Source organism: Peromyscus eremicus, chromosome 4 (assembly GCF_949786415.1).
Source record: "Peromyscus eremicus chromosome 4, PerEre_H2_v1, whole genome shotgun sequence".
NCBI lineage: Eukaryota > Metazoa > Chordata > Mammalia > Rodentia > Cricetidae > Peromyscus > Peromyscus eremicus.
In genome coordinates this window covers 68,304,235-68,317,693 of record NC_081419.1, presented here as the reverse complement: position 1 = coordinate 68,317,693, position 13,459 = coordinate 68,304,235, and the positions used below count along the sequence as shown (strand labels likewise).

The window sequence follows — 13,459 nt, the reverse complement described above, 5'->3', positions numbered from 1 at the left end:
ACTGAGGTTATAGTGAAGCTACAGGACACATCATGGGTGAGCACCACACGTGAACATCACTGTGAGCTCCACAGGTGAGCACCACAAGTGAGCACCACTGTGAACACCATAGCGAACAACAGTGAGTACTATGAGTGAGCACCACTGTGAGCACCATGAGTGAGCACCATGAGTGAGCACTACTGTGAACGTCACAGTGAGTATCGCAGTAAACACCATAGTGAGCACCACAGTGAGCATCACAGGGAGCACCCGGGTGAACACCACAGTTAAACTCTCACTCACAGGTGAAACTCTGTGAGTTTTGAGGCTAGCCTGGTCTACAGAGCGAGTTCCAGGATAGGCTCCAAAAGCTGCAGAGAAACCCTGTCTTGAAAAACAAAACAATAACAACAAAAAGAAGTAGCCAGATTTGAACCAGCGCCTATATACCCAAAAAGGTCGGGATATTCAGTTGGAACCTCCACCCTCCCTCTGCACGATCCTGAAAGCCCCATTCCTGTCTCTCTCTCCAAACCCTGTCAGCTCAAAGAGCCTTAGAACAAAGGAAGGGAGTCAAAAAGCCCAGTTCTGCTTCTTGGCGACTACTGCAGCTTCCTCCCCAATCCCTGCCTCACTGCTCAGCTTTTGACCACACTTAGGCACAAACCCAGCTGTGGCTGACATGTCATCACCCCTCTCCTACAACCTATAAAGTCTCCCTGCTTTAGTTCGGGGCTATGACTTCTCTGACCTCACTCTGAACTCGTCTGGGAGTTGCTTTGCTCAAATAAACTTGTTGTTACACTTTTTCAGTTTGGCTTGATCTGGCCAACTGCATTAGCAGAGAAACCTATTAAAATGGACAGGTATAGCCAGGCAGTGGTGGCGCATGCTTTTAATCCTAGCACTTGAGAGACAGAGGCAGGTGGATCTCTGTGAGTTTGAGGCCAGCCTGGTCTACAGAGCAAGTTCCAGGACAGTCAGGGCTACACAAAGAAACCCTGTCTTGAAAAAGAAGGAAAAAAGAAAGAAAGAAAGAAAGAAAGAAAGAAAGAAAGAAAGAAAGAAAGAAAGAAAGAAAGAAAGGAAGGAAGGAAGGAAGGAAGGAAGGAAAAACAAAAAGTACAGGGGCAGATGAGTGGAATCTGAATCCATCATTTGAGTCCCAGCTTGAGCATTGCTTTTTCTTAAGCGTCTAAACAAAAGTCTAACATTCATGCTGTCTTGTTACCTTTCTTTTGCTGTGATGCACATCATGACCAAGGCAACTCACACAAGGAAGGGTTTATTTGGGGCTCATAGTTCCAGAGCAATAGAGTCCATCACCATCATGGCAGGAAGCATGGTAGCAAGCAGGCAGGCATGGAGACTGGAGCTCAAAGCTGAGAGCTAAGGGGTCACATCTCAAACCAATAGCGGGAAGAAGGGAGAGCACACAGGACACAGAGCATGACTCTTGAGACCTGAAAGCCTGCCCCCAGTGACACACATCTTCTGTCAAGGCCATGCCTCCTAAATCTACCCCAACAGTATCACCCCAAGAATACAGGGGTATCCCATTCAAGCCCCCACATGTACAAACACAGGGATGAATCATAAATATAAATCTAAATCAAATATGTCCCAGTGGATGCCACAGAATGAACATCAGCCATTCCAGAAATTTCCATAGATGCCCTCATACCATCCAGTCCTATGAATAAGTAGTCCCCGCTGTCCAGGTATCGAATGCCATATATGAGTTTTTGTTGTTGTTTTTTAACTTGCAAACTTAAGTCTCTTCAGTGTGGACACAACAGACTTGTTTATTTAAATTGTCATAAACTAGCTGGTTGTGGCAGCACCTGCCTTTAATCCAACCTCAGGCAGGCTCTATGAGTCTAAGGATCGGCCTGGTCTACATAGCAAGTTCCATGCCAGCCAGGCTGCACAATGAGACTCTGTCTCAAAAACAAACAAAATTACTAAAGCCAGTCACATAATTCAGGTAAATAAAGAGCCTCATACCAATTTTTTTTTTTTTAAAAAAAAGCGAAATTGATGGGAGCCATGTAAATGGATTTTAGAATTTGAGGGGGAACGTTTTCTCTTGGAAGTCCTATGCTGGGCTAAAGTTTATTTTACATTTCTGTGGCAATGCTCTGTAATTTTTCTGCCAACAGATTTGTTTAGATATGGTTTACACTCCAAAAGCCCCACCCACTCACAGTACACACTTGAGTAGTTTTTAGCTTTTTCACAAAGGTGTGATACCGTCATTACCATCCATCACAGAATACTTCCTTCTTCAGATTCGCCCTCAGCCCTCTTTTTGAGTTTTGTTTGGAGACATTGGGTTGTCCCCGGTGGCCTTGAGGTCACTCTATAGCTCAGGCAGACCTTGAACTTGGGATCGTCACGGCTCAGCCTTTTAAGTAACTGAGAATACATTTTCTCCAGCCCTTCCGACCCCATAAAACACATTTCCTACCTCTATAGTTTTGCCCATTTTGAACATTTTACGTAAGTGGAATTCTGTTATATGATATTTTGGGACTGGCTACTTAATATGTTTTCAAGATTTATCCATGATGTAGTTCATGTCAGAACTTCCCTTTTAGAGATTAATCCTATCCCTTTATATGGATATACCATATTTTATTTATCCATCAATTGGATGATGGACATTTGAGTTATGACTTTTTTGGCTATTAACACCAAACATTACTTTTCCTGGTTGTGAACGTCACATAGTGGATATGTTCCTTTATAAATGAAATCTTTTCTGTCTGGCTTCTTTTGCTTATGAGGCTCATCCCTGTCTCCATTTATAACTATAGATTATTCATTTTTACTTCTGTTTAGTATTCCTTTGATAGGGTATAGTAAATGTATTTATCCATTCATTCCTTACAGACATTTGCATTGCTTTTTATTTAGAACTGTCACTGATAACATTCCTATGAAGATGCCTATACATGTCTTTTGGGGGCACACGCACATTCATTTTTTGTTTGGTATATGCTAGAAGTTAAATTACTGGGCCATATTGTATACTGTTTTGGGGTATCCACCAAAGAAGACTGCTCAAACAGAGATTTAAGCCAATAGGAATTCTTCACTAGCCAGCTGGCAACTACCCTGGGTGTTTGGGATCCCAAGGTGGCCCCAACTCTTTCTCCAAGTAAGCTTTTAAAAATAAAAACCATATCCAGGGTTGATATCAGTTAGTGAACAGTTAGCCAGAAGTGAGCTACAGAAGCCAAAAAGCAAAGTTGGTACATTTAGAGACTTTCCCAGAACTATGGACTTTGATAAATTGGGCCTATGTTCTCGTTTTGGGTGATGGGACTGTCTACGTGCAGAGTTTTATGGCCTGGATGGTACTTCCATCATGGAGTTGGTTGTGCTAAGGTCTGGAGGCCTGTTACAATATTGTTTACTGTAGGTTGTTTGGTTTTTCAGAATATAACGGCTGCTTTGGAAAGTGTTGTGGTGACTTACACTCCCAACAGTGGTGTATCAGTGTTTCTGTTCCTTGCTGCCCCCAGCACTTGATTTTATCAGTCTTCCAACTTTGCCCATCCTGGTGTGCCTATAATAGTAGCTCCTTGTGGTTTTTACTTCATATTTCCCAATGAATAAATAGAGCATCCAGCATCTGCTGAAGCATCCGTCCTCTGGGGTGGCAGTGTGTGGAAAGTGCATAGTCAAGCCCCTGGAGGAGGAGTTCATAGCAGCTCCCTGTATGCCTCTTTTTTGTTTAAGATTCTTTCAATATTCTGAGTTTCAGCTCTTTCATTCATTTTGAGTATTTGTTTTCTGAGACAGATTCTTGCTATGTAGCCCAGGCTAGCCTGAGAGTTGTGGTGCTTCTGCCTTGGCCTCCATGTGCTAGGATTCCAGCTCCCAGCTTTAGACTTGAGCTCCTTGGGGGTTATTAGGGTCACCATATCTTCCTCTATTCTGTAATTTGTTTTCCCACTTTCTTATTGTTTTTGATAAGCAGATGTTCTTAAATTTAATGCAATTTCAAACTCCAACTTACCAGCCTTTCCCTGAATGGATGTGGGGTTTTTGTTGTTGTTTTGTTTGTTTGGTTGATTGGGTTTCGGTTTTGGTTTTTCCGAGACAGAGTTTCTCTGTGTAATAGCTCTGGATGTACTGGAACTCGCTTTGCAGACCAGGCTGGCCTCGAATTCACAGAATCCACCTGCCTCTGCCTCCTGAGTGCTGGGATTAAAGGCATGTGCCACCACCACCACCACACACCACCTGGCTGAATGGATGTTTTTCATGTCTTGTTCCAGAAATTATTATCTGCAACACCAATAGGTGAAGAAATTTGCTGTTTCAGTTTGACCATCAGACATAGAGTCAGCTTGTGTGAGTGTTGATGCAATCAAGTTTCTCCTTCTGGTTTTTGTTTTTTTTACATTAGGGTACCTGGTTGACCCATTACCATTATAGGAAAAACCATCCCCCCCGCCCCACACACTTCACAAAGACATAATGTTATGAATAAAATGTTCAAATTTTTTATTTTATGTGATTGTTTTGCCTGCATGTATGTGTGTGCACCATTTGAGTGCCTGGTGCCCACAGACTCCAGAGATGGCATAGGTCCTCTGGAACTGGAGTTACAGACGTCTGTGAACCACGATGTGCTTGTTGAAGACTAAACCTGAGCTCCCTGCAAGAGCAACAACTGCCCCTAACAGCTGAGCCAGCTCTTCAGCCCTTGTCCCCCAATTCTTTTTTTTTTGTTTGTTTGTTTGTTTTTTTGTTTTGTTTTTTTTTTGTTTTGTTTTTTGGTTATTCGAGACAGGGTTTCTCTGCGTAGCTTTGCGCCTTTCCTGGAACTCACTTTGGAGACCAGGCTGGCCTTGAACTCACAGAGATCCGCCTGGCTCTGCCTCCCAAGTGCTGGGATTAAAGGCGTGCGCCACCACCGCCTGGCGTCCCCCAATTCTTATGGTTCTGCTTCCGGATTCTCAATTTTGAGCCATCTGCCATTTACCTTGCTCTCATGCTACACAGCACCTGTCATTCTCTACATCTCTGTTTTTCAAATGAAGAAAATGGGGCATGGAGAAATTAAGAAGCTTGTTCGAGTAAATACACCACTTACTAGTTAATGGTGGAGCCGAAAACCGAACTAAGAGACTCTGGAGTTGCGCTCCGTGCTTTCAAAAAGCTCAGCGGCTTCTCAAACTGGATAGTTGAAAGGACGATTATTTTTGTCACTAGGTTTGGGTGTATTGGCGGCTGCACTAAGGCAGGAACCCCACGGACTCGTACTTTCCGAGTCTGACCACTAGATGGCGTGAGCACCTTAAAGTCGCCATGCATGCCCCGCCCGCGGCGGCGTTGTCACCTTTCCACCAATCATCAGATATTTATACAAAGGGCAGTTCCAAAACAGGAATTCGTCACATATCGTCTCCACAGAGGACTTTGACCAAAGGAAACAAACAAAACAGAACCGATTTGTTTTAAAGCTCTTTGGGGAAGACAGACAGCATTCACTTTCTAGCTGACCAGTCACATCCTTGAAGTACCGAGGTCTCCCTTCGCTCCTCCTCTCCTTCTGCCTTTAGTGGGAGCAGGAGCAGCTGTTCGTTGCTCTTGTGAACAGGAAGGCGAGGAGCTCTAAGGAGGCCGAAATAGAATTCAAATTTCCGCTTCTTTAGTCATGTGCAGGCTTGTTTGCCCTCTCTCTGGTATCTCTACACTCATTGTAAAGCACAAAATTCCAAAGTGGACTTCGTCCTCCAGTACCCTTTCTTCATACTGACTTCCTGGCCCTTGAATGTTGCCCAGGTAATTCACCCAAGCGCTAGGCAGCCATTCTGTGGAATGAGTCATCCTTATCAACCTGAATACGCAAGCCACATCAAACAAAGTCGATGACATAGCAAGATGGAACCACGGCACCGCTAGCTGTTGAGAACACACTGCTCTCCCTCTTGGCTCAGATGTTCACAGGCAGTGTCCATAAGAAATCACTGAGTTGTTTAGGCTTATCTTTGTTTTTCATTGTTGCTGTAATTTTGTTTTTTCATTAATAAAAGTCTCATTCACTTCATCACTTATGGAACACGTGGTATGTGTAAGAAAACACATGGAAATTGCAAGGAAGGCAAAATTGGATGCAAAGCCTGTTCTGCATAATAGCAGCTGCTCACTGTGCCCATGGAACTAATACAACCCTGTTGTATCTATTAAGAAAGTGACAGGGGCTGGAGGGATGGCTCAGTGGCTAAAAGAACTACTTGTTTGTGGTGGTTTGAATGAGAATTCCCTCCATAGGCTCAAATATTTGAATGCTTGGTCCACAGTTGGTAGAACTGTCTGGGAAGGATTAGGAGGTGTGGCCTTATTGGAGGAGGTGTGTCACTAGGGTTGGGCTTTGAGGTTTCAGAAGCTGAAGCCATTCCCCGTTAGCCTTCTTTGTCTCATGCTTGTGGATCAGATGTGAGCTCTCAGCTACTGTCCAGCACTACGTCTGCCTGTCTGCACCCATCCCCCTCATCATGATGGTCATAGATTCTAACCTTCTGGAACTGTGAACCTCCACATTAAATACTTTGTAAGTTGCTTTGGTTATGGTGATTTGTCATAACAATAGAAAAGTAACTAAGACACTGAAGAATAGTCTGGTTCCCAGCATCCACATCAGGTGGCTCAGAACCTCCTATAGCCCGGCTCCAAGGGATCCAATGCCCTCTTCTGGCCTTCCTGCCATCCACATCCACATGGCATCCACTGACAAACACACACATAAATAAAATAATAAAGGTAAATTAAATGATAACAACTAACACAGAAATCAACGAGCTTGTCCAGGGTCACACAGAAGAAAAGCAAGTGGAATTTGAGTTCAGCCTCTCTATAAATAAGATAGGGCAGTCCTTGACTGCAGATAGCTCACAGTTTCCAGACACAGCATTCTGGGAGTCTAACAGAGAAAAAGAGAAGAATTTACTCCCTGAAAGGCCATTTGTGAAAGAATCCCCTCCTTACTCTCCTATTCTCTTCCTGGCAAGTCCTCAGTGTTGTGGGGACCCGAGGAGACAGGAATACAGTGCCTCAAGAGAAAAGGAATGAGGGGCTAGAGAGGTGGCTCAGTGGTTAGGAGTGTGTACTTTTCTTGCAGAGAACCCAACTTGTGGATGGTTCTCAGCATCCCCATTGGGAGGCTGGCAATAACCTGTAACTCCAATCCTGGGAAACACTCTGTTCTGGACTCCATTTATGGGCACATACTCATACACAGACACACAGCTAAACATGGCATTGAATATAATAAAAAAAAACACGTTTAATGTGGGACATCAATTCACTCAGCAAACACTTGCAGAGGAGATTCAAAAAGGTGAGGGTCAGGCAGACACTGGGATAGACTTGAAGGCACTGGCCAGTCTGAGTCTCTTCCTTTTGATTCATGTGATCCCTCAGTGCCAAGTCCTGAGCTAGACCTGGGAAACGCCACTGACTGTAACTTAACCAAGGTCCCTGCATGTCTGGGCTTATAGTGTGATGGAGCAGACATACCACAGCTAAGAAATTCCACTAGTGTGAGCTAAGGCCAGTGATCAAACAAAGCACCAAATGAGATGAGGCGCTGTGCAGGCTAGATCCGGGAAGCTGGAAAATGACAGCTGCCACAGGGAAAACAGGAGATGTAAAGGCTGTGGGCTGGGGCGTGTGATTTATGTGAGGGAACAGCATGTACGAAAGCTCTGGAAATGAGGATCACAGTGACGCTCTGGTTAGAGAGTGGTGCCAATTAGCACCATTACATTGCTGACTAAATTCTAGATTCTTTCATTGCTCATTCCCAGGTCGAGGCAGGGTTCTGAGCATGGGATCAACACAAGGACAAATGGAAACAGTCCTCTGCTTAATAGCTCCAGCACTCCTGCCCACTCAGGCCGTCTTAGGGCAGATGCAATATTTGCTGCACTCGATCAATCTGCAAATACTGTGCTGGAATCTCCAAAGAATCATGGGGCTTCCAAAGAAGAGGTAGGTAATAATGCCCTCCACATCTCTGATTCCCATACGGAATCCAGTTCAGAGTTGTAGACGATAACGGCACTGTGTCTACTAAACAGAAAGTAAATGAAAATAAATTCATCTGAGGGCACAATTACTGCCTCAACCCATATCCTCTGCAACACCTGCCCTTTCTCCCAAACTCACTTCTGCCGCATAGAAGGGCTTCTCCTTCATCCTTACGCCTTGCTGCATGCAAATGCCAAGATTCTCTGCGAGGAAGTGGGTTAAAAGCAGAAGCTTTGAAATCGGAAATTTCAGAGCGGAATCTTACTGGATTCACGGTATTGCGCAAGCCATTCAAACTGGGGCGCCCTAAGTTTGCCTCATCGGCAGAATAAGACTAACAAGCATCTGTTTCATCCGGGCTTGTGGAATGAACGTAACCGGGATGAGATGAGAATAGAAAATAGGACAGTTTGTGTAAGGCCAATCACCGCTCTGCTTGGCATGTGAACAGTACAATGAACCGCAAGTACGGGCCTGGTGACAGGTCTATCAGCCACCAGCGGGAGTCACCGCAGCCCCTGTCCTTCCCAGAAGCAGGCGGGGAACGCGAAACGCGTAGGAGATCCGGGGTCCCTCTAGACTCAGCCCACGCGGGGCGGGCGGCAGCGCCATCCTGCGTCACTGGCGAGTGGCTACCGGGCGGGGACCACACATGGTGGGAACGTGAGGGGGCGGGGCCTGCGCCGGCGCTGTCGGCCAATAGAGCGGAGGGGGTGTCCCGTCCAATCACAGAGGCGCGCCCGGCCTCAGGGGGCGGGGCCATGTCGGGGATCCGCGGTGTCATAGGCCGCTGGGCGGGCGCTGAGCAGGACCTGCAGTGTGGTCAGGGGCGGAGCCGCTGCCGGAGGCCCAGTCGGGGCGGCGATGGCGGCGGCAGCTGTGGTGGCGGCGACGGTCCCCGCGACGGCGATGGGCGCTGACGGCGCGTCCTCGGTGCACTGGTTCCGCAAAGGGCTGCGGCTCCACGACAACCCCGCGCTGCTGGCGGCCGTGCGCGGAGCGCGCTGTGTGCGCTGCGTCTACATCCTGGACCCGTGGTTCGCGGCCTCCTCGTCTGTGGGCATCAATCGATGGAGGTGAGGAGACCCTGCACTGCGGGGTGGGAACACCGAGCGGACTCCGGCCTGCGGCCACCGCTGACACAGCGGTCTCGCCCCTCTGAAGGCCACGACAGTCGGGCGGGGGCGGGGGGGGGGGACGGAGGTCATGACTCCTCTGTGCTGATGAAACTCTCGTCAGAAACGCGAAGACCTGCAGCCTGTTCCTGACAGAATGGGGACTTTCTGGTCTTGGGCTTTTAGAGATGTGCCACGGGGTGGCGTGGAGGGGTGAGGAAAAGCATTCTTCAAGGGAAGAAGCCCCTCTCTGACCAAGCCCCCTCAGGCTTCCCTAAGCCTCGGATTTGTTTGACTATCTCCCACCCCGTTTTCCCATCCTGGCTAACATCCTTACACAATCACCCTGATGGTGATTAGGGACCCTAGCTTAGCCTTAGCCAGCACTAAAAAGACCCCAAGGGCGTCTTCGGCAGTGCCACTTTGTGTCTTGACCTCCAGAGTAGTTCTTAACCCTTAAAATTACTATTATATGTACTTTTTAAGTTTATTGGGAAAGGACGTGCCATGGAGGTGTATAGAGTTAAGAGGACAACTCGCAAGTTCTCATTGACCATGCGGCTCCAAGGATCAAACTCAGGTTGTCAGGCCAGGAGGCAGGTGCCATTATCCGCTGAGCTATCTCCCAGGTAGCCCCCTTAACTGATCTGAGGGGACCCCTTCTGCAGTTGTAACTTTGCTAAAAAAATATTCGAAGAGGATGGCATTGCCTACCAGCCCTTCCTCCTATTGTCATGATACGATTTTTAGAGGACAGTGGGCCATGATAGATAAGACTTTTAGGAGCTGATAAAAGGGTAAGGAACCACAAAACCACAATGTCAAGAGCCCCTGATAACTCCCAGGAGGATGAGTCCTTCTCCACATTGTGTGACCCAATTAATAAATAGGTAGCTGATGTATTTTCTCTGTCGCCAGTATTCAAAAGCAGGTTTGGAGACATCATGTACCCATCACTCTTTAAATGCCTGCTAGCAGTGGCTCGGTGTTTGCATTGTTATGAGCGATGTTTGCTTATGGCCTTGCTGCACAGAGGAGCAAGGTAATTCCCAGGAGACAGTGGCTCTCAGCACCCCATTCTTTCCTCTCCAAGAGGGGTTTGCAAGTGCTCCTGGTAGCATGTCTATTAAATGCCCCTTCCTGTCCCATTTACGCAGAGGGAACAGCTAAAGATAGGCCTGTGGAGAGCCAGCCCACACTGTTTTCAGGCTGCGCCATTGCTCTGTCTTGCTCCAGTTTCCATAGATAGAAGGTTGAATTTGACAAACACTGCCAAATGACCATCTCTACTGTGGACGTTAAACCAAGCCCTAGACTTTGCCCTCCCCTTCTTTGATTGGCAGTGTGCCAATCTAGACAGAGTCAATAGAATCTGACTGTTTGTTATGTTGTCATGAAGGGTTTTTTTGTTTTTTTTTTTTTTTTCTTTTACTGAGATTGTGGGGAGCATTGCCTGTGGCTGCCTCTTCCTTTGTGGTAGTGGAGATAAAGGAAACACAAAGTTGGTTGAACTCCAGTATACTAGGAACTTGGTTTTATGGGGTTTTGTGGGTCACCCTTTTGTAGTTGCACTTTCAAGAGAATGAAGCAGGAAAAGAACAAGGCAGCTCAGATGCCTGAGTGAAATCTCAAATCGTGTGGGAATGCAGATGTTAATTGAGAGTTATTTTGTGAGTTGTAGCTGGTGGGCCGCTGCTAAGTATGGCAGTGAGCTCAGGTGTGCTCCCACAGCTTCCAGAACCTACGTTTGAGTAGAGAAAGGCAAGTAAACAACCACAATGGAGGAGGCCTAAATGCCATGAACAAAATTAGATGAGGGACAAACTACAGATGTGTTTTAAATATTTGGAATCTCTTAAGGATCTTTGAAAGCTTCCTGGGCTCCCCTCCCTGATTTATGATTCAGTTGTCCTGGCCTGGGTTGGTTGTTTTTTGTTTTGTTTTTGTTTTTAAGCTGTTGCAGCCAAGTGTCAGAAGTGCTGCACTAAAGAACCACAGAGAGCCAGGCAACCTGGGGAGTGTGTTGCTTCAATGCATTGACCGGAAGTCTAATTAGCTTTGGCATTTAGGAGAATGAGGCGAAATAACACCAAACAGATCGAATATGGTAACTGCTCCTGAACCTGGCAGCAGGCACACACACTCCAGCAGCCCCATCATCGCCCTTGCTCCTGATGGCTGGAGAGCAGGGCTGGATGCTGTTTGGTGCACAGGGTTGGAGGCAAGGAGTTGCCCCCTCCCACCCCAGCTGCACCTCTGCATAACTACAGCATGTGTAATCTTCCGGCGCTGCTTCTGGAACTTGGGAGTAGACTAAGAGAATGGGGCCGCAGCATAACGGCCCTGCCCCCTACTGCTTCAGAACCCGGCTCTGAAAAGTCTCTCTGGAAGGGTGGGGTCCATCTGGCAGAAGCGGGAGATCAGAGTCTGTCTTCTCTGTTACACTGGTTCCCTCCTGCAGATGGAATCAGATTAAAATAGCTACAGTGTCAGCTAAAGAGAAAGGCAACCAGAATATACATGGATGTATGTGCTTTCTCTGTGCCAACAGCACCTGTGTTTGTATATTCTGCTGGCATGGAAGACTGTCCTATTGCTTGCCTTGGTGATGGTAGGAAGCCTATGGGTCAGTTCTAGCTCTGTGACTCCCAGGAATGTTTTTCTTGCTCCGGTGCCATTTTCCTCTGTCCGCCCTTCCCCAGCTTTGCTGCATCTAGAAAGGAGGTGTTACAGGCAAGACCCCACACAAGAGGCAGCTGTGAGTGGCTTCTAGATTTTAAAATGGGTCAGACTTGATCCATTTTTACTTCCCTTCCTCTCCCTGTCACAGCTTAGATGCTGCCCAGGGTTCTCCTCCTACTCCATTGAAATCGTTTTGGCTCTGGCTCTGTGCTGCATCTCTTTCAGGAGCTTCCAGAACAGAGGGAGTTATAGAAATATGTTCTCTCGTAGCCATTTCTCTCAGTAGCCAGTGATACCATCTGGGAACTCTTGTTATCTGGTGAGAAAGAGCTTGCCTCATCCCAAGTGCTTGGAGCTGAATGCAGCTGGACATCTGGACTGTCGAAATGGATGGCCTAGGAACTTGGTCAGCAAGGAGATGGGATCTGTAGTTGCTGGGAGAGCGATTTGTGTTCCTTGAGCTGTTCACACTGCAATTCTAGCAAGGGGCTTCACTGTTCTGTAAGCCAAGGGCACGTTCCGTTTGCCCAAGAGGGGTGAAAACTTCAATCAAGCTCTTTAAAATTAAGCACTTCCAAAAGAAAAAAAAAAAAGAAAAACCTATATTTCTATATGAATGAGACTTAGGAAGCAATCTCTGCCACAGACTGTGGGGTTAAATTATCCTTTTTGTGGGGTTTTAAACTCTCTTAATTTCTTAGAAGTGAATTTTTATCTATTAATATCCTGTTACCTGTCCGCCAGCCCATAATATCATTGTTATGGTGAGATAAACTTGCTTGAAGCAGAGGAATTTGGTCAAGGACCATCTGTATCCAAGAGAACTATCACCCCTCTCCTCTGTGTTAACAGAAAACTGTTTCTCAACACAGCAATGCCATCCCTAGAGAAGTTCTCCCTGAGTACAATGTGTATGTAACTAGCCTGTTCTGAAGGGGTAGCCAGCCTCCTGGAGTTCTTGAATGACGGTTTTCTCTGTAATTTTTGGAAATCCCAATTTGGTTTTCTCTAGTTCTGTCTGCCCCGACTCCATGGGACTTACGTAATTCTGGTGCACATCTGTGGAAAATGGTGAGCTCTGACTGCTCCTTCAAGGACTGTGTGCTCTGCCACGTGATTGCCACTTGGAGCAAGGGTGAGGGTCAGCCCCCAGTACCACCCTTTCCAGTGCCCACTCAAGCTGTTTTCCTTTGGAGTCCCCCTCCTGAAGTAAGGAGAAGTGGGCAGGTGCAGAGGAGGATTCGAAGGGAGCAGCGAGGGAAGGCCCAGGTTCTCCCTGGTTAAGAAAGCCTAGGCCTGCCTGGTGCTCTCCAGGAGCAGCTTGCTCCAGTTCCTTTGTGCTCTGCAGAGCTCTCACCAGGCAGATCCAAAAGGTGATGCCATAGAACTGGCTTCCCTGTCCATGGCTGCCTGGAGGCTAGACACTATACGGAGACCTCCCTGTGTCTTCTTCCTATTGCCTTCTGGGATGCTGTTCTAAGTTCATCCTGGGGAGGAGGGATGGTGGATATAATTAAGTATTTCTTAAGGGCCAAAAAGTCTGAAACAAAAATGTGATGTGGTGGGGGTGGGGGCTCAGTAGAAACAAATTTGAAACAAAAATGCACTTTGTACATTGAGGTCAAAGTGAA

The 13,459-nt window shown here is 46.8% G+C and overlaps 1 protein-coding gene across 1 annotated transcript in view; it reads left to right on the top strand.

Moving 5' to 3' along the window:
- Positions 1-8,836: 8,836 nt before the first annotated feature.
- Cry2 (cryptochrome circadian regulator 2) overlaps positions 8,837-13,459 on the top strand; it is a 31,491-nt gene continuing 26,868 nt past the window's right edge. The window contains exon 1 of the mRNA XM_059260975.1: positions 8,837-9,107. Coding sequence (XP_059116958.1) covers positions 8,896-9,107 — 212 coding nt within the window. The 5' untranslated portion in view covers positions 8,837-8,895. The remainder of the gene's footprint in view (positions 9,108-13,459) is intronic.